The 26138-nt window shown below is 34.0% G+C and overlaps 1 protein-coding gene across 1 annotated transcript; it reads right to left on the bottom strand.

The window, feature by feature from the left end:
• Positions 1-585: 585 nt before the first annotated feature.
• LOC134239192 (uncharacterized) lies at positions 586-23781 on the bottom strand. The gene is made up of 3 exons (XM_062721367.1): positions 23396-23781; positions 22545-22786; positions 586-883 (listed from the first exon to the last, which is right to left on the bottom strand). Exons 1-3 carry the CDS (start codon positions 23726-23728, stop codon positions 586-588), a joined length of 873 nt encoding a protein of 290 aa, XP_062577351.1. The 5' UTR covers positions 23729-23781.
• Positions 23782-26138: the final 2357 nt, after the last annotated feature.

The raw sequence follows: 26138 nt of genomic DNA on the forward strand, positions 1-26138 counted from the left end.
CATAGATATTGTCAATCAAAACTCAAGCATATTTTTGATGTCAACTTAAGAGAATTTGTGTGTGCAATCAGAATTTGTTTTAACAAAATAATCTTGCAAATGACTAATGACCAGGTAGTGAATTTCCGAGTTCCGCTTTTATCGAAAAAGCAGCTGTCAATGATATCAAAAAGTCTGGACTTTAATTCATCGTGGGAATGGTTGTGTAAAAAGTTGAAAAGTCATATGTTTTTAAGATCTTGATTTTTGTTAAACCTTATAAATTAAAATTTTCTCTAAAACGTCAGTGGAATTTTTGATTATCCACATTTGATTAACACCACTTCTTGTGGTTGCACAGTACTCTTGAGGTTTCTCCTTCACTCCTGTTAATATCTTAGTAAGGTGTAAAAGATGAGGATTGGTTAAACATCTACTGGAACCTGCTATGTATCTTTGTTTGTAAGGATTCTTATAAAGTTTCGAAATCCAATACTCACTCACTCGGTCGTCTTTATACTACCAACGACATGACCACCCCAGTTCTTCCAATCGGCCTTTAGGGAATTAAGCTAGTTCATTTGCACCCCTGTCTCTGTTTTTCGCTTAAGTGTGTCTAAAAATGTGGCCTTGGGTCTTCATCCTCCGCAGCGTCCGTAATTTGGGTCCAAAAGTACCAGTGATTGTGCGCTGAGCTCTGGATGACGGAAGCAATTCCAAGCTTGTTGCATTCTCTGTATATGTTCCATCTAGTGACTTCTCCTGGGCTACTGTTAAAGTCCAGATCTCACAGCCATACAGCAAAATAGACTCAACTGTGGCTATGAAGAAGCGCAACTTGAGATCTCTTGGCATTGTTGAGCGCCATATTCTGTTCTCTTGTTCAGAGTCTGCCAGGCTAGTGCTTTACAAACAGCTATGTCCTTTTCTGAGCTTTCAACACAGGAGCCAAAATATTTAAAATCCTCGACCCATTAGATTTCAGTGCAATCTAAGGTTTTTAGTGGAGTAGGGTTGTCAGTATTGAAGGGGAAAGCTTTTGACTTCTTGGCGTTGATACGTAGTCCATCCTTCTTACACTCAAGCTCTTCTATAGATTATAGTTTCTGGGTTTAGACGATTTCTTCTGCTTATAAGGAAATGTCATCGGCAAAATCAAGATCAGTAAGAACTTGTTTTGGATGCCTGCGGGATTTTCTAGGCAATATGGTGAAATTCAATACCTCTTAATTACAGAGATGGCTTTTCTTGCACAGTCCAGTACTATGATAAATAAGAATGGTGCTAAGGTATCTCCCAAAACTGACATATGAAGAATTTCTTTCTTAGAAAGGAAACTATGAATATAAGTTGGATTACCACTCGTAGAATTCTTCTAAAAAATAACCTAATAAATGTGCTGTTTGTTCAAATAATAAAAATGCTTACTTTGGAGATTAGTAAAGGATTTAATGTCGCAGCAGTTGCAGAAAAAATATAACTTGCGTAAGTGGGTTATGTAATCATTTTTTTTCTGCAATGGCTTCAAAGTTAATTCCTGTACTAGCAACCACAACATTTTATTGTTTACATCTGTATGGAAAAAAAAAACCTCAAAGTAACATTAAATATTTAAGTAGTGAATTATAAATATATATATATATACCATTATATGCATAACTGAAGGAACAACCATTTTAGAATCGTTTATGCTATGAATAATGGCAATTGTCTTCATAAGAAATAAAAGGAAAAATATTCAGTGGATGTAAATTTATTTTTTGAGAAAATTCAACACCACCTAAAGTTAATGATTATTTATTTGTATGTAGTGAGGGACTCCAATGGTCTTTTGTTTTTTTTTGTTTTTTCAAACAGACAAATATTTAGACATGTACCTAAGAGGACATACATGTATATAACTGTCTAACATTGTATCCTTGCCTAGTAAATCACTTACCATGTTGAGCAGACTTAATACTAGTATACAAGAGTATTATACTAGTACTGTAACATGAAGCGGTCACCCATCCAAGGGTAAACAGGTTTGCTGTTGCTTAACTTGCCTGAAATTGAGGGAGACTCTACCGCATCACCAGAAAAGCTAGCTCACTACCGAGGCAGTAGAAGTTCCCTATATATTGTCAGCTGCAGTACCTTGGTCATGTTTAGTTTTGGTGTCTGCAATTTCTGGATGTTAAAGCAAAGTATATTAAATACAAACTATGCATCTTAAATAGAACAAAAAAGAGATAAATTAATATAAATGAAGCATTAGAAAATTTAAATTCATAATTATGTAATAACATGTACCTAATGTGGGTACAACTTGCACAATATTTGATTATCATGTGGTTTAAATAGGTACAAAATAATCATGAGGCCAAAATATTCCATTTTAAATTTGAATGTACAGCGTTGTTATAATTTTTAAGTTTCTAATAAACCTGCGCCTCTGATATGAATTTATAATACTGTAATATTTTACATTATCCTCATGTATCATATATTTAGAGGGTTTTGAGTGAATTGTCGAATCTGAACATGTGTCATATCCTGAATTATTTTTTTAACTAATCTGAAAACTGATGACAGCAACATACATTGTATGATCATGACCTACCGTCTGATGAATATGAACAGCATGAACATGAAAAAATAAAACGTACGGCACTGTGCGATTTTAAAATGGTCGCCATATTTGTTCCTACAGGCAACTAAAGAAGTAATGAAACTTTTGAAATGATTGTACAACAACTTTCTATTTGTGGACAATGGGTCTGAAGTAAAATTTGTACTTTAAAACCTAGATCATTCTCATAAATTCCTTGGTATTTTAGCTTTGTGGTGTCTCTTTTGGTGCCAGGTCCCTGAAATACCAAGTGTATGTGAAACTGCGTCTGCTAGACTGCTATACTATTAAAAACACCTGCTATATGATTAGCTTTAAATAAAAAACCATTCTAACTCATAATTTTTACACAATCTTAATAAATCCATATAGTCCTTTTTAATTTGGAAGTTTGACAATAACACTTACCACTGCAATGTTATCAATGAGTATTAAAATGTGATATACCATTGTAAGAATTTTAACCACATCTCCAAAGTCACTTTTCATGCCTTTTGAATTCTAATGAAGGGATAAGGTTTGGAGGAACCACTTATTGCATCACAAATTCTCTACTGTCATGCTTTATCCAATATAATTGCCTTACTACAGAAATTAAACTATTTACAAAGAGTTCCTAAGACCAATTATTATGTTAAAAATATGATAAAGGATATGTTGCAGAAAAATGTTACCATTTTGAGAGTTAAAGTCCAAATTGCCGAGAACCCAAACACATTAAGATCACCAGTATGTATAGATATTCATTAATCTACAATCACTTATCAATATAACTTTTGCTGAAAAAGCCCCTTTTCTTTCAGAGAAATACCGGTAATGTCTATCAAATGACAACAAATTTACAGTGCACAGCTCTAGATCGATGAATTTGAAATCTTTTATGCTATTTGATTCACGGTAGGAGAAATCAGCAATCACCTTCGTATCTGCATGGATTTTGAAATTATACCAACTAGTAACATGTGAAGATTTAATGGCCCCCAAGTACTTTAGTTTAAAACCCTTAAACATATATCCCTCCTTTATAAATTGGGCTCTACCTTGATCTAGGTACAGTAATCCTTTAAATAGTTTGATACGTGTTGTGAGGAACATGATAATATGGGGAGCCCATTGTTATGTTCCCCAAACGAAGTTGGGGAACATATTGTTTTTACTCTGTTTCTTATTATTATGTTCCCCAAACGAAGTTGGGGAACATATTGTTTTTACTCTGTTTCTTATTATTATTATTATTTTTCTTCTTCTTCTTCTTCTTCCTGGGTACTTTTTTGTCCGGGAATGATCTTGTAAACTGTTCGTCCGAGGTAGGTAAAACCTTTTTATGGTAAGTAGACATGTTATGCAGATTTGCGGAATCAAGGTCATTTTGCGCGCACGTGCTTGCAAGAGCGCGCACGTGCAACACTTGAAATAACCAATATAATAGATATAGTTGGAACTTTTCTATTTTTTGATAAAATGCTTTGAAACTCATAATGTAAACAAGATGGCATGTCAAAATAGCAAAAGGACGTGCGCTTTGCTCTGATTTTTTCAATATGTATACTCTTTTGAAATTTTGAACATGAAAAGCATGATGTATTAAAATTTTAATAAAAGCATGCGCATGCGCACGAGCTGTAATCTGATTGGCTAAAACTTTAAATGGCTATACGTTTGTTTTTTGACGAAATGCTTTGAAATTTAAAACATAGTCATGCATTACGATATCCTAAAATATGATATAGAAAATATTCATGAAATCACGCGCATGCACGTGTGCTGCAATCTGATTGGCTGAAACTTCAAATGGCTATAAATCTCTTGTTTTTCAACCAAACAGGATGAGATTTAGAACTTGGATAAATATAAGGGACTCCTACAAGAAGGTGTAGTCATTATGCACGTGCTTGCATGTGCGTGCACGTGAAATGAGTAAAATAAAAAATACACTCGAATGAGTGCATTTTTTAATACTTTTGGATTAAATGCATAGTGTAGACAAGATAATATGGTCGTTACGCACATGAACACGCGTGCAATGCCTATTTTTTTAATATATTTTGTATTTTTCTTGGAAGACCTTGATTAAGTCTAAATTCCATGAAGTATTTCTTATTTAATAGAGATAACAGGGAATATGGCACCAAAAGGGAGTTGGTGAGCGTTTGGGGAACATCTGTAACGGTCCCCGTTACAATTAGCACTAGTTATTATTATTTTTCTTCTTCTTCTTTCTGGGTCCTTTTTTGTCCGGGAATGATCTTGTAAACTGTTCGTCCGAGGTAGGTAAAACCTTTTTAGGGTAAGTAGACATGTTATGCAGATTTGCGGAATCAAGGTCATTTTGCGCGCACGTGCTTGCAAGAGCGCGCACGTGCAACACTTGAAATAACCAATATAATAGATATAGTCGGAACTTTTCTATTTTTTGATAAAATGCTTTGAAACTCATAATGTAAGGATACATTAGTAGTATAGACAAGATGGCATGGTCAAAATAGCAAGATCTCACGCGCATGCACGTGGCTGAAACTAAAGTCTCAATATCTTTCTTGTTTCTTGTCATAATCTTTTGAAATTTTGAACATGGTCCTACATTATGAAGATCAACAGCATGATATATTAAAATTTTAATAAAAGCATGCGCATGCGCGCGTCCTGTAATCTGATTGGCTTAAACTTTAAAATGGCTATATCTCGTTTGTTTTTTGACGAAATGCTTTGAAATTTAAAACATAGTCATGCATTACGATATCCTAACATATGATAAAGAAAATATTCATGAAATCACGCGCATGCACGTGTGCTGCAATCTTATTGGCTGAAACTTCAAATGGCTATAACTCTCTTGTTTTTCAACCAAACAGGATGGGATTTAGAACTTGGATAAATATGAGGGACTCCTACAAGAAGGTGTAGTCATTATGCACATGCTTGCACGTGCGTGCACGTGAAATGAGTAAAATAAAAAATACACTCGAATGAGTGCATTTTTAATACTTTTGGATTAAATGCTTTGATATTATTAAGATTTTAGATAGTGTAGACAAGATAATATGGTCGTTACGCACATGAACACGCGTGCAATGCCTATTTTTTTAATATAGTTTGTATTTTTTTGGAAGACCTTGATTAAGTCTAAATTCCATAAAGTATTTCTTATTTAATAGAGATAACAGGGAATATGGCACCAAAAAGTTGGGGAACATCTGTAACGGTCCCCGTTACAATTAGCACTAGTTACATTTACGATACCCACATGTCTGCCTGCTACAGGCACAATGTTCAAAGGACTTTTTTTATTAATCATGTGAAAACTTTTAACTTGATCAAAGAACTTTTTATCAATAATGTCATGCTGTGAAAAATTCTAAACATCCTTTAGGGTACATAGCAACATGGTGACTTTGGCATAATAGCAACAACTTACTGGAAAAGAAAACATTGATTTAAGGACATAAGCAAGGTACCTTACCTACTGATAGTTTTACAAGACATTCTTAATTTTAGATTATATTGCCATCAGAAGTTGACAGACAAAAAATCAGCATGCATTACCTGGGCTTTTGGAAGATATCAAATTATAACAATTTTTGCATTATTCAAAGAAAAATAGGCCTATACAAAAATTACGAAACATAAATTCAAGATTTGTTTCTATCAAAATATTTGCTAGAGGGAGGTGTACACATCCATATACTCAGTATTGTACACGGGTCCTTCGTTTGGTGGGACTCTTCAAATCCAGGGTAGAAACCAATAAAGTTCAAACTACGTTGCGTATGACCTTAATACAACAATAGTAAACAAAGCTTTGAGAGTAATGTCTTGACTTAGCCTCTTAAGGATTTCCATCCCTAATACGACGAAATTCTCTACCCTTAAATGTCCGTTAAATACTTTTAAAAACTCTGATATTATAAAGCATTTTATAGTGGAAAAGGATTCCCCGTGAGAAAGTTTCAATAATTTCATTAACTAAGTAGTTGCTAATTAAAAAAGATTGAATTGAAGTCTATTGAGAAAAGGTTTTTTTTTTCAAAATAAAATTCACATAATTTGAATATTAATAATTACTGTGGCGGAAAGATACATTGAAACATTAACAAGAGGCCCATGGGCCTTATAGGTCACCTGAGCATTATGCAACAACTTTCCAGTGATTGAATTTGATTCATGTTTTAAGTAATGGATATATTAGGGCCGAAAACTGTCTGATAACTTTACATAAAGAACAGTAGTCGGCATATATCATACTTAAAACATTGCCATTTAAAGCAATATGAGCTGCATGTTTGACATCGGAAAATTTTATTGAAAATTTGTAATCAACTACATGTAATTTAATGACAGAGAGATAAATTATTTATAAACTTCTGCTGCTCATATTTGCAATGGATTTTTTTTATTAGCTTTGATTAAAGCAAAATTGAATTATTGTCGTCCTGTACAATAATGATTTCTTATATAAAACTGTATATTCGGTTGTAGAGAAATATTTCTTCTGAAACATTTTTAAACTTTATTTTGGGCTTATTGATCATAAAAGCTTAAATTACATACAAATTGATCATAATAGCACATTTTACTATAAAAATAAAATTCTCAAAGATACAGCTCATATTGCTTTAAATGTCCAAAAGTTACCTGTAGGAGTCCGATAATAACACAGTGTGAGTTCAAGCATCCATTTTTTCTACCCGTCTGATAAGTAGATAAAAGAAATGAGTGAACGATAAAAAAGTGAGTGAATTCTTGTTTCATTAATTTCATTCATTCAATGGCAGTCGTTTCGTTTAGCAGAGCAGGGGTACGGTGGTGAAAGATCTTTTGGGGGAAAATTTTTATTTTATGATAAATTTTTTGACTGCAAGAACAAAGGCTTGACGTCACAGCAATGTTTCAATCCAGATGCTATGGCGTTCACAATTTTGAAAGAGGCACCATTGATTATCATAACAATACACTTAGCAGTTGGTTAGTTTGTTCACTTAATACCTATAGGCAGGGTGGGGGAACAAAAAATGCATTTCAAGTAATCAGTAATATTCTGCAATAATCAATAATGCCCCTATCGCACATGAACCCCTGATCCTTAGGCCTAGATCCACACATTGCACAATTTTTGAAAAGGCACCCTTGCTTTTCAAAAATATTTTATAAATACCAAGGAGCAAATCTCAAACAATTCATCCAGATTCAGTATATGAGTACACCCCCCCCCCCTATGGTATCCCTGAAAATTGGGTCTTGAAATTCACAATTCTGGAAGATAAGGGTCCTTGCTCATCATAACTACATAGGTAGTTCATCTGCTTAATACCCAAGAGCAGAGAAGAAAATTTTCAAAGATTTAATATATTTTCATTATAAAATCAATAGAGCCCCACCTTATCACTAGAATCCCTGACCCAAGGGCCATAAAATAAAAAAATGGAAGAGGTATTCTTGCTCATCCTAACTATGTACTTTGTTTATTTAATTCCTAGGAGCAGGAAAGAATTTTTTTCAAAGAATTAATGTATTTTTTTATATAATCAATAGAGCCCTGCCCTTACACCTGAACCCTGACCCTTGGGCCATAAAATTTACAATTTTGGTAGAGGCACTTTTGCTCACCATAACCATGCACTTAGTTAGTTTATTTAATACCAAGGAGCAGAGAAGAAGATTTTCAAAGAATTCATGTATTTCCACTATATAATCTATAGAGCCCCATCCTAACACCAGAACCCCTGACCCTGGGGCCATAAAATTCACAATTTTGGTAGAAGTACTCTTGCTCATCATAACTATGCACTTAGTTAGTTTATTTTATACCCAGGAGCAGAGAAGAAGATTTTCAAAGAATTCATGAATTTTCACTTTATAATCTATAGAGCCCCGCCCTAACACCAGAACCCCTGAACCTGGAGCCATTAAATTGACAATTTTGGTAGAGGCACTCTTGCTCATCATAACTATGCACTTAGTTAGTTATTTAATACCCAGGAGCAGAGAAGAAGATTTTCAAAGAAATAATGCATTTTCACTATATACCTATTTTGCCCCGCCCTAGCACTAGAACCCCTGACGCCGGGGCCATGAATTTCACAATTTTGATAGAGGACTCAATGCTGAATACAATCATGCAAACAGTTTGACTGCTTGATGTCCAGGAGTAAAGAAGAGGATTTTTAAAGATTGAATTAGTTTTAGTTGTTTTTGCCCCATCCCCCAGGCCCCAGGGAGGCAGGGACCATGAAATTCACAATTTTTGTTTCCCTTTACCCATAGATGCGTTGTGCCAAATTTCGTTGAAATTGGTTCAGTGGTTGCAGAGAAGAAGCTGAAAATGTTCAAATGTTAACGGACAACGCACGATGCACGACGACGGACGAAAACAGATAGCAATAGGTCACCAGAGTTTACTCAGGTGAGCTAAAAATAGAATGATAATTGAAACAATTTCTTACCGGCTAAACTTTTTAAAATTAATATTATATCAATTAAAATAAGAGGATAAAACTCTTTCCAAAATTCAATTTCATAAATTAGGACACATCCCACAAAGCATGTTAATAGTAATAAATGAGAATTATGTCTAAATGAACTGAGTATTCAATGCAAACATAACTGTTATGTAATCAATTTCACTGAATTTGTTCCTAATAGGGATTGAATACCTTAATGGCTCGAGTACTTCCACTTTTGTGGAAAAATTCCGAAGTTCGAATTTCGATCCTGTCGCAAAAGGAGTAAAATAATTTTAATTTTATTCATCTATTTTAAATCTATATACCACGAGAGTCGGATGTTTTCATCGTCAAAACAAAAAAAGGAAAAAAAGTTCCCACCTTCATCTAAAAAAAAAAAAACAATACCAGGATGGCAACTTGTTTAGGGGGGGGGGGCAAATTAAACAAATAGATCTAGGCTCGCCGAGAAAAAACTTCCCGACTAATTCAGTATCCAGAGTGTGTTATTTATTCAAGTCAAAAAATCCAATCTGCTTGACGACTACGGGCCGTTTTGTCCCTTTTTTCATATTGACAGCTCATCCTGAACTCCCCCCTCCCATAAAGAGGTCAATATATAAACAATGTAATATTATATTAATAGCTACTCCAAACGGGCCGTTTTGTCCCTTTTTTCATATTGACATGAACTCCCCCCTCCCATAAAGAGGTCAATATATAAACAATGTAATATTATAGAAAACTTATAATAGCTACTGTCTACTGTATCTTGTGCCCCCTCAATAAAAAAATCTTTCATTTTGGCTTCCCAAGGCATTGTGTGGTAGTGCCCCTAAACTGAAATTGTGCCCCCCCCCCAACTGAAATTGCTTGCTTCAGGAATCAGGACCGTTACATATATAACGAAAAGCAGCCCAAAATATTTAAGTTAAGATCGCCAATTACTTTATCATCCCTATTAACCACCCCAGGCGCTTAGAAAATTGCAAAAAGGGAGCGGTTATTTTGGCATTCTCTTTATGATTTTAAATGTCATAAAATAAGTTCAAAATATCTTTTGAAAAAAAAAATAAAAACAAGGAAACTATTTAAATAATGTCTAACTTATCCACCCAAATTATGCTAAATTTTTCATTTCCCACTGAGATATTGGGTAATAGTTTAATTTTGTTTGTATTCTAGTCTCTCATTGGTTGATTACCAAATAGGAACGCAAATTATTATTTAATAATCTGGTTTGGTACCCCCCCCCCCTTGACAACCATCTGAGTCATCTGTATCAATGCAATCCCTTCATTTCCAGTCCTTGGAATTCATTGGAAATTCTAGATTTAATAAATGTACAATGTACCATTAACTTCAAACAGTAGCTCGATCTTACCTCGTGTACACAAACATCATGGCTGCTAGATCTCTATATAACATCGAGATTCAGGAAAGACGTACTTAAAAACAAGGAGATATCAATTAATCGTTTAATGGTAATTACGCCATTATTTTCATTGACATTAATCTTGTGATCTCCATAAAAGCAAGTTTACGTTATTTAAAAGAATGTGTTAACAAAAACTTAGCGCCTACAATCCCGGTAAATGTGATAACCAGCCACGTGCTATTTCGAATTGCCTCTGCTCAAAATAGAGTCGAACAAAATGTTTGAAGCCTTGAAAAATATAAACAGACTTGAAACTTCAAACATAGATATCAAAGACTATGAAGCTTTTATTCCAGACCGTCTTCGGAATCCAACGGAAAATAAAATCAAGAAAGCATCATTTGAGGAAATAAATCCTCCCTTGTACGAAAGTGACGCCAGAATGGCGGCCTTCCGCGTCCCAAGAGAAAAGATTGTACCATATATCCAGGCCCTGCATTACGTATTCTTCGATAGTATTGGCAAAGAACCACAGTTTAAAGTTACTTAGAATGAAACACCAAGCCAATGGGAAAAAGAGAGCACAGGTAACGCTATTTGTATTGATGTTCAGTACAAGGATTCAGAAGAAAAAATTATTTTCGAACTACTTTCTTTATTACAACTGGCACAGTGCAAGTCCAGGGGAATAGCAAGGACATATTTGTTAACCAAATTTTTCCAGTGTTAAAAAACGTGGCAAACAGCATTCACTCCACCAACGTGAAAGAAGTTGTGAAAAAACCTACACAAAGGAATCTACAACAACCCAATCTGAGGAGTCATTAGAGACAAGTCAAATGACAGTAGAAAAAGATACAAAAAGCAGTAGGTTACAAAACTCTAGTCAACAATTTTGTTATCAGTCAATCAGATAGAAACAAAAGATACCCAGAGTCAGACGATTTGTCAAGATGTGAAGAAAGCAGACTCCCTAGAAGAAAAATTATTAAGTGTTACAGATAAAATATACACTCAAGTCACCAACTTGATAACCAACAATTTTTGTTATGATTTTTTACCATTCTCTGATTGTCATTGTAAAATTTCACTAAAAATGCTGTCATCTTTTACAAGGGAGATAAATAACAATAATCTTCAAGAAATGCCCATTCGTTACAAATGGAACAGTTCACTAGTAAGCCACTACCAGAACTTTTTTACATACCCTATTATCCAACAAGACATACAAACATTTTTAAATAAAGATATACAAATGAATGAAAAGGAAATTAATGAAGCTACAAATGATATCCATAACATTTTTGAAAAAGTAGCAAAATTATCACTAAATAAGAAGGTTCATAAAAATAAACAAGTTAACAAAAAATGGTTTGATTCTGATCTTTGGAAAATGAAGAAACAACTTAGTGAAAAGGCTATCTTAATATCTAAATTTCCTAAAAACCCTTTCATACGAGGGTCTTATTTCAAAGCTAAAAAAGTGTATGCTAAATTAAATAAATACAAAAAACGACAGTTTGTTCAAAATATTTTTTTAAGTTAGATCAACTAAAGGAAAATAATCCTAAAGAATACTGGAATTTAGTCGCATCAATCAGAGAAGCCAAAGAGGGGAATAAAGAAAAAAATGAGAAATGTATTGAACCAGATATGTGGCATAACTACTTTAGTACCCTGTTTAAACTGCCTAATAAGCATTCAGAGAGATACAAATTATTCAAAATAAAATTAAGGAACTTGAAAATGGACCAAACTTTCTATCTTTTAGTAAACTAGACTTTAAAATCTCTTTAAAGGAATTAAAAAAATATTTGTCTAGTATAAAATCTGATAAAAGCCCTGGCCTGGATAATATTACCAACGAAATGTTGAGAGTAGCACAAATTTACATGAATCATTGTATTCTGAAATTGTTTAACAATGTCTTCCAGAATTTATCCTAGAAAGTGGGTAGAAAGTTATATAACACCTATTTTTAAATCAGAAATCCCCGATTTCCCCAAAATTATAGAGGCATAACCATTACAAACAGTATTGGCAAACTTTTCAATATATAATACTTAACAATAGATTAGATAATTTTTTATCGGAAAATAATATCATACACGAAAGCCAAATAGGATTTTCAAAAAAAGATAGAACTTCGGATCATTTATTTGTAATGAAATGTCTGATCGACAAATACACCAACAAAGGTAATAAACGTTTGTATGCTTGCTTAGTAAGCACAAAGCATTTGATATAATAATACACGAAGGCATAAAACTTAAACTTCTTCAACTGAATATAAATGGACTATTCTACAAAATAATATGCAGTATGTACAAATACAGTTATATCTCGATTAAAATTGATAATAAATTAACCCAACCTTTCTCACCTGAACTAGGAGTAAGACAAGATGATGTCTTAAGCCCGAATATATTCAAAATATTCTTAAATGATCTCGCAGATTTACTAAATGAAGATGTTGTTAACTCAGTCTCACTTTTCAAAAAGCAAATAGGAGCTTTATTATATGCAGACAATTTAGTATTATTATCTGACAACCAGCTAGCGCTGCAACAAAAACTTGATATGTTATACAAATATTGTAAAGAATGGTGTTTGGAAATCAATGTTAACAAAACAAAAGTAATTATTTTCAACAGAAGTGGGCATTTATTAAAAGAAACATTTTCAATTAATTGTATTAATATAAAATGTGTTAAAACGTATAAATACCTAGGTATAATACTGTCAAATTCTGATTCTTTCAAAGAAGCAAGGTGTAATTTATATAACAAAGCCTTAAAGTCATCATTTAAAATATACAAAGATATAAAATCGACAGATCCACCCATTAATACTTTACTTCATCTATTTGATCACATGATCAAGCCAATAGCTACCTATTGATCCGAAATATGGGATGTATTGTCATCATCAATGCAAAGAAAAGAAAAATATTTATTTGATATATTTAAAGATTGGGAGATTGAAAATCTTCACATGAAATTTTGCAAATTTATCATAGGGTCTGGGAAAAGAAGTACCAATATTGCAGTTCTATCTGAACTGGGTAGACAACCAATATTTTATTCTATTATTATAGCAATTATATCTTACTGGCACAGACTGGAAAACATGCCTGAAAACTCTTTGTTATACAGTGTACAAAGAAAGCATTATCTTGGACAGTTGTGATGTAAATAGTTTGTTTTCAAATGTAACATATTTCTGTAACAGAATGGGCATAGATTTGTCAAGATGTAAATCAATGAAACTAATAACTTAAAAGAAACATCTGAAAAAAATTATTAGAGAAGATTTCCTTCAATATTGGTTTAAACAAAGAGATGATGGTTGTCTATCGGGTAAACATACAACATACTTCTATATAAAAAGAAGTTTTGAAATTGAAAATTATTTATTTAAAAATTTTGAACAAAGAAAAATTATATGCAAATTTAGAGTGAGTTCACATAACCTCAAAATAGAAAGTGGAAGATACGAAAAAAAACTAAACTCTGTTGGAGAGCAAACCACCCTTGCAAGAAATGAAAGAATTTGTAGAATGTGCGACATGAACTGTGTTGAAGATGAGATACACTGACTGATTAAATGTCCATTTTATAAACATGATAGAGATGACTTTTTAATATTATTGCTACAAGTAATAAAAATTTCTATACTTTAACAAATAAAGAAAATTTTTTATGGATTATGTTGTTCCCGTTCCAGGCATTTCTTTGCTGCTAGGCAATGATTTAGCTGGTGGAAAAGTTGTACCAGATCCTATAGTTTGTGAAGAAATCAATCCAGATGTCATGTGCGATGATGAAAATGATGACATTTATCCAGCCTGTGCTGTTACTAGAGCGATGGCCAGAAGACGAGAAATGGAGGCAGACCATACTCAAGCCTTTGACGAGACGAATTCCTCTGTTGATATTGACTTGAATGACACTTTCTTATCTGACCTTGATGGCACTCAAACAAGCATGGAACCACACAATATCAAGAAGCAAGAGAAGAAAGAACTTTTACCAAAATTTGGTGGTGATGCTGATGAGTTGCATCAACTAGTTAGCCAAGGCAAGGACATCCTCAGCCGAGAACGTTTACTCTCTGAACAACATAAAGACCCAGATATCATTCAACTTAGTAAGAGGGCACTTCCACCAGAAGAGGCTACTAAAGTTGGAGAATGCTTCTATATGAAAGATGGCATCCTTATGCGAAAATGGCGACCACCTGATGCTTCTCCAGATGAAGTGTGGCGTGTTGTTCACCAGATAGTGGTCCCAGCTGCTTATCGTCGAGATGTCATGAGTTTAGCTCACGATATACCTATGGCTGGTCATTTAGGCGTCAATAAGACTTATAATAGGATTTTGAGTCATTTTTATTGGCCTAAGCTAAGAAAGGATGTTTCGAAGTTTTGCAAGTCATGCCATGTCTGTCAGATGGTAGGTAAACCAAATCAGAAGATACCATCTGCTCCTCTCCAACCCATTCCAGCTTTTGAAGAACCGTTTAGTCGAGTGTTGGTGGATTGTGTAGGACCTTTGCCTAGGACCAGATCTGGAAACCAGTATTTACTTACCATAATGTGTACATCCACTCGATTTCCTGAAGCCATACCTCTTAGGAATATAAAGGCAAAGAGCATAGTTAAGGCCCTAACAAAGTTTTTCAGTTTTGTGGGAGCACCCAAGGCAATTCAGTCGGATCAAGGCTCAAATTTTATGTCGGGGTTGTTCCAGCAAGTCATGCATGAGTTGGGTATAAGGCAATATAGATCAACTGCTTATCATCCTGAGTCCCAGGGAGCGCTAGAACGTTTTCATCAAACCCTAAAAACAATGCTGAAGACCTATTGTTACCAGTATGAAAAAGAATGGGACGAAGGTGTTCATCTTGTGCTATTTGCAGCACGAGAAGCAGTCCAGGAGTCTCTCGGGTTCAGTCCTTTTGAATTGGTGTTCGGTCATACAGTTAGAGGTCCTTTGAAATTGTTGAAGGAAAAGTGGCTGACTGAGACTAGTGATCTTAATCTTTTAGATTATGTGTCTGATTTCAAAGAAAACTTTACAATGCTTATAAACTAGCACAAGAAAATTTGAAGAGTTCTCAGATGAAAATGAAAATATGGTATGACAAAGATGCCAGAAATAGGGTGTTTAAGCCAGGTGATAAGGTTCTTGTATTTTTACCTATTCCTGGTCATCCTTTACAAGCCAGATTTTATGGCCCTTATGAAATTGAAAGCAAGATCAGTGATGTAAACTATGTAGTTAAGACACCAGGTCGACGTAAAGAGAAACGGGTTTGTCACATTAACATGTTAAAAGAGTATTTTGAAAGGTGTGACCGAAATTCTGTAAAACCAGTTTCCACTTTAGCCAATGCTAAGACTGTTCAAAATTGTATTGAAAGTGATACGAGTAAAGAAATGAATGAGAAAGATTGTAATCAGAGTGTCCGCTTGAAAAACTCAGAAATTTTGGCTGATTTTGATGCCAAACTTGGACATTTGAACATTCACCAAAAAGAACAAGTTAAAAACTTGATGAATAAGTATCATCAAATCTTTTCGGATGTTCCAAAGAAAACTAATGCAGCTTGTCATGATGTCATAGTGAGTGACGTTCTGCCTATCAAACAACATCCGTACCGTCTGAATCCAATAAAATTGCAGTACCTAAGAAGGGAAGTGGAGTACATGTTGGACAATGACATTGTTGAACCTCGTAAAAGTGATTGGAGCTCACCATGTATTCTTGTACCAAAACAGGACGGTTCGTACCGATTATGTACAGACTATAGAAAGGTGAATTCTGTTACCAAAACTGATTCATATCCAATACCTAGAATCGATGACTGTATTGACAACATTGGAAACGCGAAATTTGTCAGTAAATTTGACCTGTTGAAAGGCTACTGGCAAGTACCGTTAACAGAAAGAGCAAAAGAAATATCTGCTTTTGCTACACCAGATGGACTTTACCAGTATAAAGTAATGCCTTTTGGCATGAAAAACGCACCGGCTACATTCCAAAGGATGATTCACTCCCTTCTCCATGATCTTGAGGGATGCGAGGCCTACATTGATGATGTCGTCATATACAGCAAGACATGGGACAAACATCTCCGAATCATGCGTGCTTTATTTGACATTTTAGCTAAAGCAAACTTAACTGTGAATCTTGAGAAGAGCGAATTTTGTCATGCTTATGTAGAATATTTAGGTCATAAAGTAGGTCAAGGTTATGTTACACCCATTATGACTAAAGTGGAAGCTATTGCAAAGTTCCCGATTCCTACAAACAAGAAAGAATTAATGAGGTTTTTGGGCATGGCTGGGTTTTACAGAAAATTTTGTCCAAATTTTTCCTCAGTTGTTAGTCCACTTACAAATCTTTTACAAAAGAGGGTTAACTTTGAATTGACAAAGGACTGTGAAAAATCCTTTCATAAAATCAAATCTGTCCTTATGAGCAACCCAGTTCTGTCAACTCCAGATTTTTCTAAGCAATTTAAGCTTACTGTTGATGCTAGTGATGTTGGAATCGGGGCAGCTTTGTTTCAAGAACATAGTGATAAGGTAGATAGAGTTGTTTCTTATTTTTCAAAGAAACTTACAAAATGTCAACAAAAGTATTCCACCATTGAAAAGGAATGCCTTGCTTTGTTGTTAGCCTTACAACATTTTGATGTTTATTTGAATGTTACTTTGCATCCAATTCTTGTATATACTGATCACAACCCCCTGACATTTTTACATAAATTGTCAAACAAGAATCAAAGACTGACTAGATGGAGTTTGTTGTTACAAGAATACAACATAACAATTAAGCACATCAAAGGCAAAGACAATGTTATAGCAGATGCCTTGTCAAGAGTATCGTAAACATACTAGATTTTGTATTACTGTACCTATGTTTTAATAATATAAGTTTTCATTGACATTCAAACTTTTGAAGGGGGGAGGTGTTGTGAGATGTGTTGTATTTGTATTGTTTCATCTTGTATATTATTAGTAACATTTAGTTTCTTGAACATTCCAGAGTGGTCAACATGTTCGGTCATTTGATCTAGAACATTCTTAAATTTTGTGTATGTCCAGATTGTTCCAGTAATGTCATGTTTTAACAATTTCTAGAATATTCTAGATTTATAATACTGTATAAATACCCTGTCAATTCGATGCATAGAGACTAATAACTTTGTCGTATAAGCACTATTGAGATATAACTGGGATATATTTTCACTGGGACATTGTGTGCAGCAACGGACACTCTGATGTATGTATTTTTAGATTCTTGCTAAGTTTGTACTTTATGTTTCATATACTTATTATATATTACTGTAAATAAATTATTGTTAAGTTTAAATTGTGTTATTGATCTTTGCTGGCATTTCGGGTAATTCTGACCCATAACAATGTCTAATGAAAATGACATGTTGCTTATCAGGCTGGGTAATTTTTTAATCAATAACTTTAAAATAAGAAATAGCAGATTATGCAATGTTAAACAAAGAAACAAATAAATACACAAGAGTAATAATGTTTATACTCTAGTAAAAAAAACAAAAAACTTTTATTTACAGTATATTGATTATATATGTTGTAATCCCCAACTGCTGTAACACCATTTATCTTTTGTTAGTTGCTGCTATCAATTTTGAAATTTCTTCTTGTATGTTTTTCTTATTACTTGTATGCCCTGATGGGCCCCAAATTGGTATTAATAAATCTTATCTTATCTTATAACTGTTATTACCTCCCCTTCTTTCATATCACTTCCGTTACTAGGGATGTATCATTGAGCGGCAAATTTGAACTCATAAAAAGCAACACAATTTTACACACATAGTTGTTTAATTATTTTAAAATTAAATTATAAGAAATGACACTTATTCTTGGCTTTGCTGATTTAAAAGCGTGAACTGACCTAAACCAGGTTATCATCGAATAATTTGGCCAAGAATTAGAGTCATTCCTGAAATAAACAAGTTCCTTTACACTTTCTTCAATTTTTTGATACCATTTGTTTTTTATTTTAATCACTGTACAGGGGGCCCTTATGATATCAAAATCGAGTGTAATGATGACGGTTTACAATGAGGATCGATACGTGTAGTTTGTATATGTTTAATCACTGACGCATGACAAACGTGTTTCCAAATCCCTCTAAAGTATTATGACGAACTTTTTTTCATTTGTCCGAATTTAAAAACATTATTAGTGATTACAAAAATAACATAAGCAATTTTCAATTACAAAATGATGAAAACACTTTCCGTTCTATTTGCACATATACTTATTTTTTCCGATTTTTAACTTTATATGGGTGCAAACACTGGTTCTGAGAAAAATATCGAGATACGGGAAGTTAGGGCGTTACGTTCGTTTGCAAGATGTCGGTGTTTCTCTGTTAATAGCTAGTAAGAACACTGATATTAAAAAATAAATAAATAATAAGTCGGCCAACATCCATCGTGCGCTAAGCGGTAATTTGATTTTCACCGTCGGTCGACATAACGAAATGTCTGCCAATGGTTGGACTATGATCATTGGTCGAAAGACTATTTAAGCTTACAGCGCAGGCGATAGGTTCAGGAAACAGGTTTAAACCTCAGTCATTTTTCTAAAAAAATACAAACAGTCCCCGATTTTTTAAAGCAAAAATAGGATGATTCGGGTAAGGTTATTTTTTAAATGGTTAATTGTAAAAACTACTAAAACATCAAACTTCCGCAAGAGTTATTTTGTACCAATTCAACTGATTGCGGGGACGCAGAGGACTATGAGTACGTTCTTTAAACATTGTACATGTAGCAAAGTAAATGTATTAGGTACTGAAGAAAATCCGCGGCCGGTTTTTGACACGTGCAATGATGATCGAAGATAATTCGATAGACTTTTTAACGACCGCTTCAATTGAAGGAATCGGCATCGAAACAGAGAAAATAATTGCATGGTCTGACAGACACACAATTTGTTGGCTGACGAAAAAAAGTAAAATCGGGCAAGACAACGGTTGATAAACAACCGTTACCCGAATCATCCTATTTTTGCCTTAAAAAATCGGCGACTGTTTGTATTTATGGAAATATAACTGGGGTTTAAACCTGTTTCCTGCTTTGTAATAATAATTCAACGACCTATCACACTGCCTTAAATCGCTGAAATCATCTATAAAGAAGACTTTTCTTTTCTTTTTTATCATTTCTAGGCTTATCAATCAGTGTAATCGTCTATACTGGTAATATCCTACTTTTGAAGTCAGATTGCAAAATGCATAACAGCTCGCTACGGCGTCCCCTTTTTAACACTACCTTTGTTCAATGCATCAAAGTCAAACACATTTTTTTTTAACTCATCATTAGAAACACATATAAGTTTATTTTGTCTTTTAAAATTTTTGGACAATAAGACACGCTTAAAATGATCTTTTATGTTTTTGTACTTCTCATCCTAAAAATAATATTCTTTAAAATGTGACGTTTAGATGTGATGCGGCGACACCCCTCTGCTTTATCTTTTAAACATCTATAAAACTGATTTGATTTCACAATATTAGACCGAAGTTTCGATGTTAATTAGATTCATATATGTGCATATTTCGGTATATATGTTATTTTATAATATAACACGAAATACAAATGATATGGACACTGTGCCATTACTTTTGTGTCAAGTTTGGATATTTTATTTGAAAAAAAATGTAGCAAGGGCTATAAAACACTTGAGGACTTTAAATTTTCAATGATCAATTTGCCTTACTTAAACAGCAATTTACCTTCATCACCTATATAGCTCATTGATTCGAAACGTAAGGGCCTGTACTACGTATGAGCATTTCTAAAACAATTACGAGGGGTGATTAAAAAGTTCGCAAACTATCTCTATATCTTCAAAACCACTATTCAGATTAGAATGAAATTCGGTACACACATAGCCATACACAAGGTCTATAAATAGCATATGCTGAATAAAGTTTCTCTCCTTGTTTTTGACGTCACAATGTGAAAATGACGTCACTATTTAGGTCACTTGAGACGAAAAATGGTTGTATCAGTCGAACTCGTTCAACAAACGACTGTATAATTTATTGTAATATCTTAGAAATCCCTCTACAGTATCATATAATAATTTGTACAAAGTTTATTGAGGTAAATGAGTTCCTATAAATTCAATTAATGATTGGATTAATCGTTTAAGTGAAGGAAGGCTGATGGTTAAAAATGATACTTGACATCTTGCCCAGTGAAAGCAAGTTTGAAAAGATATGTATTTTTAATTAAGCAATTTGCTATCAGAGACCTCCAATTAGCACTTTGAAAAATAGTTGAATATTTGAACAATGATATAAGTATCAAATACCTAAGATATCGTTTACTTTAGATTTTAAACATATTAGATATGATAAAAAGGATGCACCCATTCTCTATCCACCTTGAATAAAGGTCTCTCCTGAGACAGAAGATTTGTGTTTTAATGGTTGCCATGCTTATTTTTGGAAAGGATGTTATTATCCACCTATTCTGTTGCCGAGATATGACCGTTTCTGACAAATTAACTGTTAATCAACTATACGATTAAATTATTGAAAAACAAGTTCATGAAACGAGAATATCAGCAGTCTCGTTTAAAGTTATAATTTCGTAAGTTCCACTGTCGATAAAATGACCTTGTCAGTAAATAATATTTATCATTGAGTACATTATAAGAATTAATAAATACAACATACACTGTATAACATAACTGTGTGTGTCAGCGTTTGTACAATTTGATGTCCAAAACTAGAAACTGTTTTCACTTATCAACATTTTGGGTGTTACACACGCACTTCCGAGATCTGTAGATTTAGTACTTCCTGTCCTCTCCTTCAACACATTTCTGTACATAAGTATTGTCCTTTTATTGCAGACAAAACCCAGGAAAATAAACACGCCCTGTGATGTGTTTAAGACGGATATAACGTACGTGAAATAACTTGGTGGTAAAATACCGTCCAAAATCTGCAAAAGCCAGAAGACACCTGTTATAGGAAATAAGCGTACACATATCAAAAAGTCGTTCCTTTCGGGTTTATTGTTAGAAACTGTTGGAGAACGTTTAATTGCACGTATCGTCTGCGTAAAGAAAAATATGTTAAGGATGCAGACTAAACCAACCGGAACAAGAAAAGTAACTATTAAGGACATCATTCCATCTACGAAACAAAGTTTCTTTCCATAACCAACATTCCCCCGACTCGAAAGCATAACAATCATATTCCCCAAAACAATACAAAGTGGTAAAAGAAATATGTAAATACAATACTTTATAATCAGGTTCTTATTGCTCATCAGCACTGGCACTCTGGACTGAAAAACCCGATACATATGGTAGCAACAGGTGCTCATACTCGTAAAAGACGAGAGACAGAGATAGTGAAGAAGAATACCAACGACGGTACATTTTGTGCTGTTTTTGTCTTTCCCATAGCTAGCCAGAGATACAATATTGATGATCAAGATGGTAGACACAAGAACCATTATTGTCTTTCCTGGAAGTGATCTTAGTTCTCGGAAGAAGCAGTAGGTAAGAAACGTAATTAAGAGACAAACACACGATAAGATAGAAAATGCAGCAGAAAGTTTACTGAAAGTTCTACTCAAATTGTTTCCCGTTTTGTATTTAGCCATCAGGTCATCAAGACATACTCTGAGAGTCCCATTCTCCGATATATCGGCATTAACAGCAGGTAGAGAAATATCGGAGCTCTTTAAAAACACCACGTTTTGAATGCTATCAAAGTCATATTCCTCAAATTTGAATTCCACTTGTTTGCACATTAACGCATTAGTGATATGCACCGCACGATATTGAAATATATGATACCATGATAAACCATAATTTGAATTTGAATATCTATCTTTCTCCGCACTTAGTTCTGTTATGTTGCTGTTTTTCTTCCCTATTGATAAATATTTGTTCTTCAAATCAAACAAAATAAAGGTATCATTGAAGATATGTTCAAAATTGGTTTCAGTAAACCGTAAGAGTGATCTTTCCGTATTCAGTCTATGAACAGATTCATTGATGAAAATTGTAGAGTGCATCCATCCATGGAATTTTCCGTCACTTTCAACATACTCCATTCGGAAGATATTGAAATAAATATTTTGCGTTAGTTTTACGGTTTTCTTAATTCTGAATGGTATCAAGTCTGTGATTAAATCTTGAATATTTTCCTCTGATATCTTGTACTTAGAAATTCCCTTAAATTCTATATCCAAATTATATCGAAGATTTTTGGTAACTGAAAATAGCGGGATGCATTTTTCTCCATGAGATAAATATTTTCCGGGAAAACATGTTATATTCCTGCAGATTTCCTGAAAAAAAAATGTGGGTTTAGTTTTGTTTTTTCCTATCTTGATGATGTTGGATTTTACCCATAAAAATTCGAAGAAAATAAATAAAATGAGATTTAAATTGCCCAATTGTAATTGAATATTGTATATGTGTAACATTTTTAACGGAAAGAATTCGATTCTGAACCAATTAACTTATCTGGAATTGGTCGAACAGATCCAATAATGAAATACTCACATGGAATGGGTCGTAGATTTGATCATGTAAACAGATCCGATCATGAAATAACTTTAATGAATGGGTCGAAAATTTAGTCATTTGCACAGATCAGAAATTGAAATAACTTACATAGAATGGGTCGTAGATTTAGTCATTTGAACAGATCAGAAATTGAAAAAGCGTATATTGAATATTGGTTGTAGATTTCGTCTTTTGAACAAATCTGATGATGAAATACTCCTATGGAATGATTCGTAGATTTGATCTTTTTATCACATCCGATAATGAAATAACTGACATCGAATCGTTCCTAAATTTGTTTATTATTAAAGATCTGATATCGAAATAACTTACATGGAATGGGTCGTAGATATGATCAATTGAACAGAACTAATAATGAAATCACTTACATGGAATGGGTCGTAGATTTGGTCACTTGAACAGATCGGATTCATCAGCGGATTGAATTCCATATCCTCATAATCATCACTGACGGAAAACAAACTGCGCAGCAAAGGATACCAAACAAGGGAATTTGATACCAACTTCTCTTCTTCTTCTTCAATTCCACCATGTTCCCCTTTCATCACAGCCATCCCCATGCCGTTGCAGATTCCACAATGGAGATTCTTGTAGGGGGCATAGAAGTAAACTTTTGGGAAAAAATCACAATGATCTACATCATTAGAATTACCTGGACACTTATCAATCGTTATTTCTAGAGCTCTATATGGGTTGCACATAGCACAATAAACGTTTTTATATAAACCCCCTCCAAACTGATTAGGCGCTTTCCAGCTATATTTGCTAGTGTATGGAAGATTTTCACATGCCCAGCTTACACCTACATCTGCAATTGGCCAATGTCCTGAACTGTTGCATTTCTCTATAATATGAGGCGTGATCTCGTCACATTTTCGACTGTTCGTGGCGGGATAAAGCGTCAAATTGCAATCAGCGTCCCGTAAAGATTTGAAGAAATTGCTATAAAGCAAGAAGTTTGTGTGTTCAATATATGAAAAACAGTGTGATTTTATCGTCCAGGGTTTGTAATTTTTTTCTTTCCGAGAAACACTACACAGTAAACAGTACATATTTAAATATGGAATGCCTGTTGATAAATCGGTGACTGGGTGAATAGAAAATGCGTCCCCCGGCGGTTTCCTACACTTTTCACCTATAAATTCCGGATAACTATCTAGACCATAACACCCATTAGTCACTAACCTTTCGTTAAATGTTTTATTTGATTCCGATGTCGAAAATATTTTTTCTTTTAAGCAGGTTCTAGGGTACACCAGGAACAGATCATTACAACAAAATTTAGTGCTTACATTAAGGAACATGCATGATGCATCACATGAGCATGTAGAACGTTCAATGAACTTTGTTGGAATTTGGTATTCCCCACACGTTTTCGATATAAAATACATTGAAAACGACTTATGTACAAGATTTGTTAAATCACTATAATTGTGATTTACCAGAACTAGATCACGGGATTGATTTATCATTTTTATATCTCCAAACTGTTCAAAAACATTTTGTTTGATGAAAAGGAAATATTCTGATGAAAATTCCTGCACATCAATATCAAAGTAAAATATAGGAATGGACGACCCGTTGCGAAATAAAAGCTCAGTATTAATATCCAAGCTTACATCGAAAAATGGAAATTTCGATGACTCTGGTCGGTTACACAAATAGCAAAATAAGTTCTTATATGGCAATGTTCCAGAGTTATCTCGGTAATATAAACATGCGTTATTTACTGTACGGTTAAAAGTATCCCACAGTCCACTAATGTTGCACCGAGATATTGTGCTGATAGTAGTGAATGTTGGATTACACATTTTACAGAACATATTTTTGAACAATGTGTTATTATTAAAGTAATCAGCTTCACATCCATATTCAACACTCTGTATATAATGTTTCCACGTCCCTGTTTTATTACAAGAATTAAAATATTGCTCGTTTTCTTTGTAACAGTTGTAAGAAATGTTTTCATTTGGGGGGTATGACTGTAACACACATTCACGCGCGATGGCATTTTTGATGACGTCATCAAAGGTTGAAATAAAATTGATATCCAGAAATTGGTCACAGACTATATCGATAGGCCAGGTAATAAAATTGAAATCATTGTTGCAAATTGCACAGAACCGGTTGTAATATGTTCGAGAAGTATCGTAACTTGTAACTGGTGGGTATTTTAGTTTATCGACGTCATTGGTGATGTTTTCGCATCTTTTGAGATTATTACTCTCTGCGTTGTGTGGACAAGAGTCAATCATTAAATATGATGTTCTTTGTTTTCTTTCAGGGTAGTTTGATGACGTATTAACGATTGTGACGTTCTTACAGACCGATACTGGAGGGGAGAAGAACACATCAGGACAGCAGTCACCTCTGACGTAACACTCCTGATCGCAAAAACATGGCGGACAACGCGGGTATTGTGCTGAATCCTGGACTTCCCAGGGAAACAGGGTTTTATTCAGGTAACAAAAATGTCCCGTTCCGCACAGAGTCAAAATTTGTTCAAGTAATTTTGGGACCGTTTTGTCCCCCTTGCTAATTGACTGTCCAAACACCACGCACATAAATATGATGTAGGAGGTCACCCGCTGCATCACTGTTCAATTGTTTTATGTCGACAACTCTTTCCTATGTATAACAAATCCTCTGGTGTAAAGATTATCATGGATATGATTCATGATAGTATAATAAATTTAGTGAATCTCATCAAGAATTTATGAACTAATGCCTACCAATCATTTACGTTTATGATTACTTCAATCATGCTAATAGTATCTGGTTTGGTATTTAGGAGCACGTCCCATCAAACCATCATATAAACAGATCTCATTAAATGATACACGTCTATCATAATGTACATGTTCTATAGCTGCAGCTCTGTAGCTTGCTGGTCTGAAAAAATTAAGATTGCCGACTAGAGACCTACAGTGCCATCCACAGTATTTTTTTTATGATAAAGGCATGACAATGCAGGATGAAGACTATCTGTTCTGTTAAACATCAAAAAATAACGTTTTAATGTGTAGATTTATTATCAAAAATCCTAATTTTAATATTAATTCTTGCATATAGGTTATCTATTACATACCTTCCTGGAATACCATTTTTATC

This window comes from Saccostrea cucullata, unplaced genomic scaffold (genome assembly GCF_032062105.1).
Source record: "Saccostrea cucullata isolate Sc308-1 unplaced genomic scaffold, CSIRO_AGI_Scuc_v1 ctg2174, whole genome shotgun sequence".
NCBI classification, from domain to species: Eukaryota; Metazoa; Mollusca; class Bivalvia; order Ostreida; family Ostreidae; genus Saccostrea; species Saccostrea cuccullata.

Coding starts and splice junctions, on each gene's coding strand:
- LOC134239192 (XM_062721367.1), bottom strand. CDS start 23,728: ATGTGCAACCCATATAGAGCTCTAGAAATAACGATTGATAAGTGTCCA. Junction 22,787..23,395: donor AAATCTACGACCCATTCCAT/GTAAGTGATTTC, acceptor TTTTTTTTTCAG/GAAATCTGCAGGAATATAAC. Junction 884..22,544: donor TTCAATATCTTCCGAATGGA/GTATGTTGAAAG, acceptor CTGTTTGTAAAG/CACTAGCCTGGCAGACTCTG.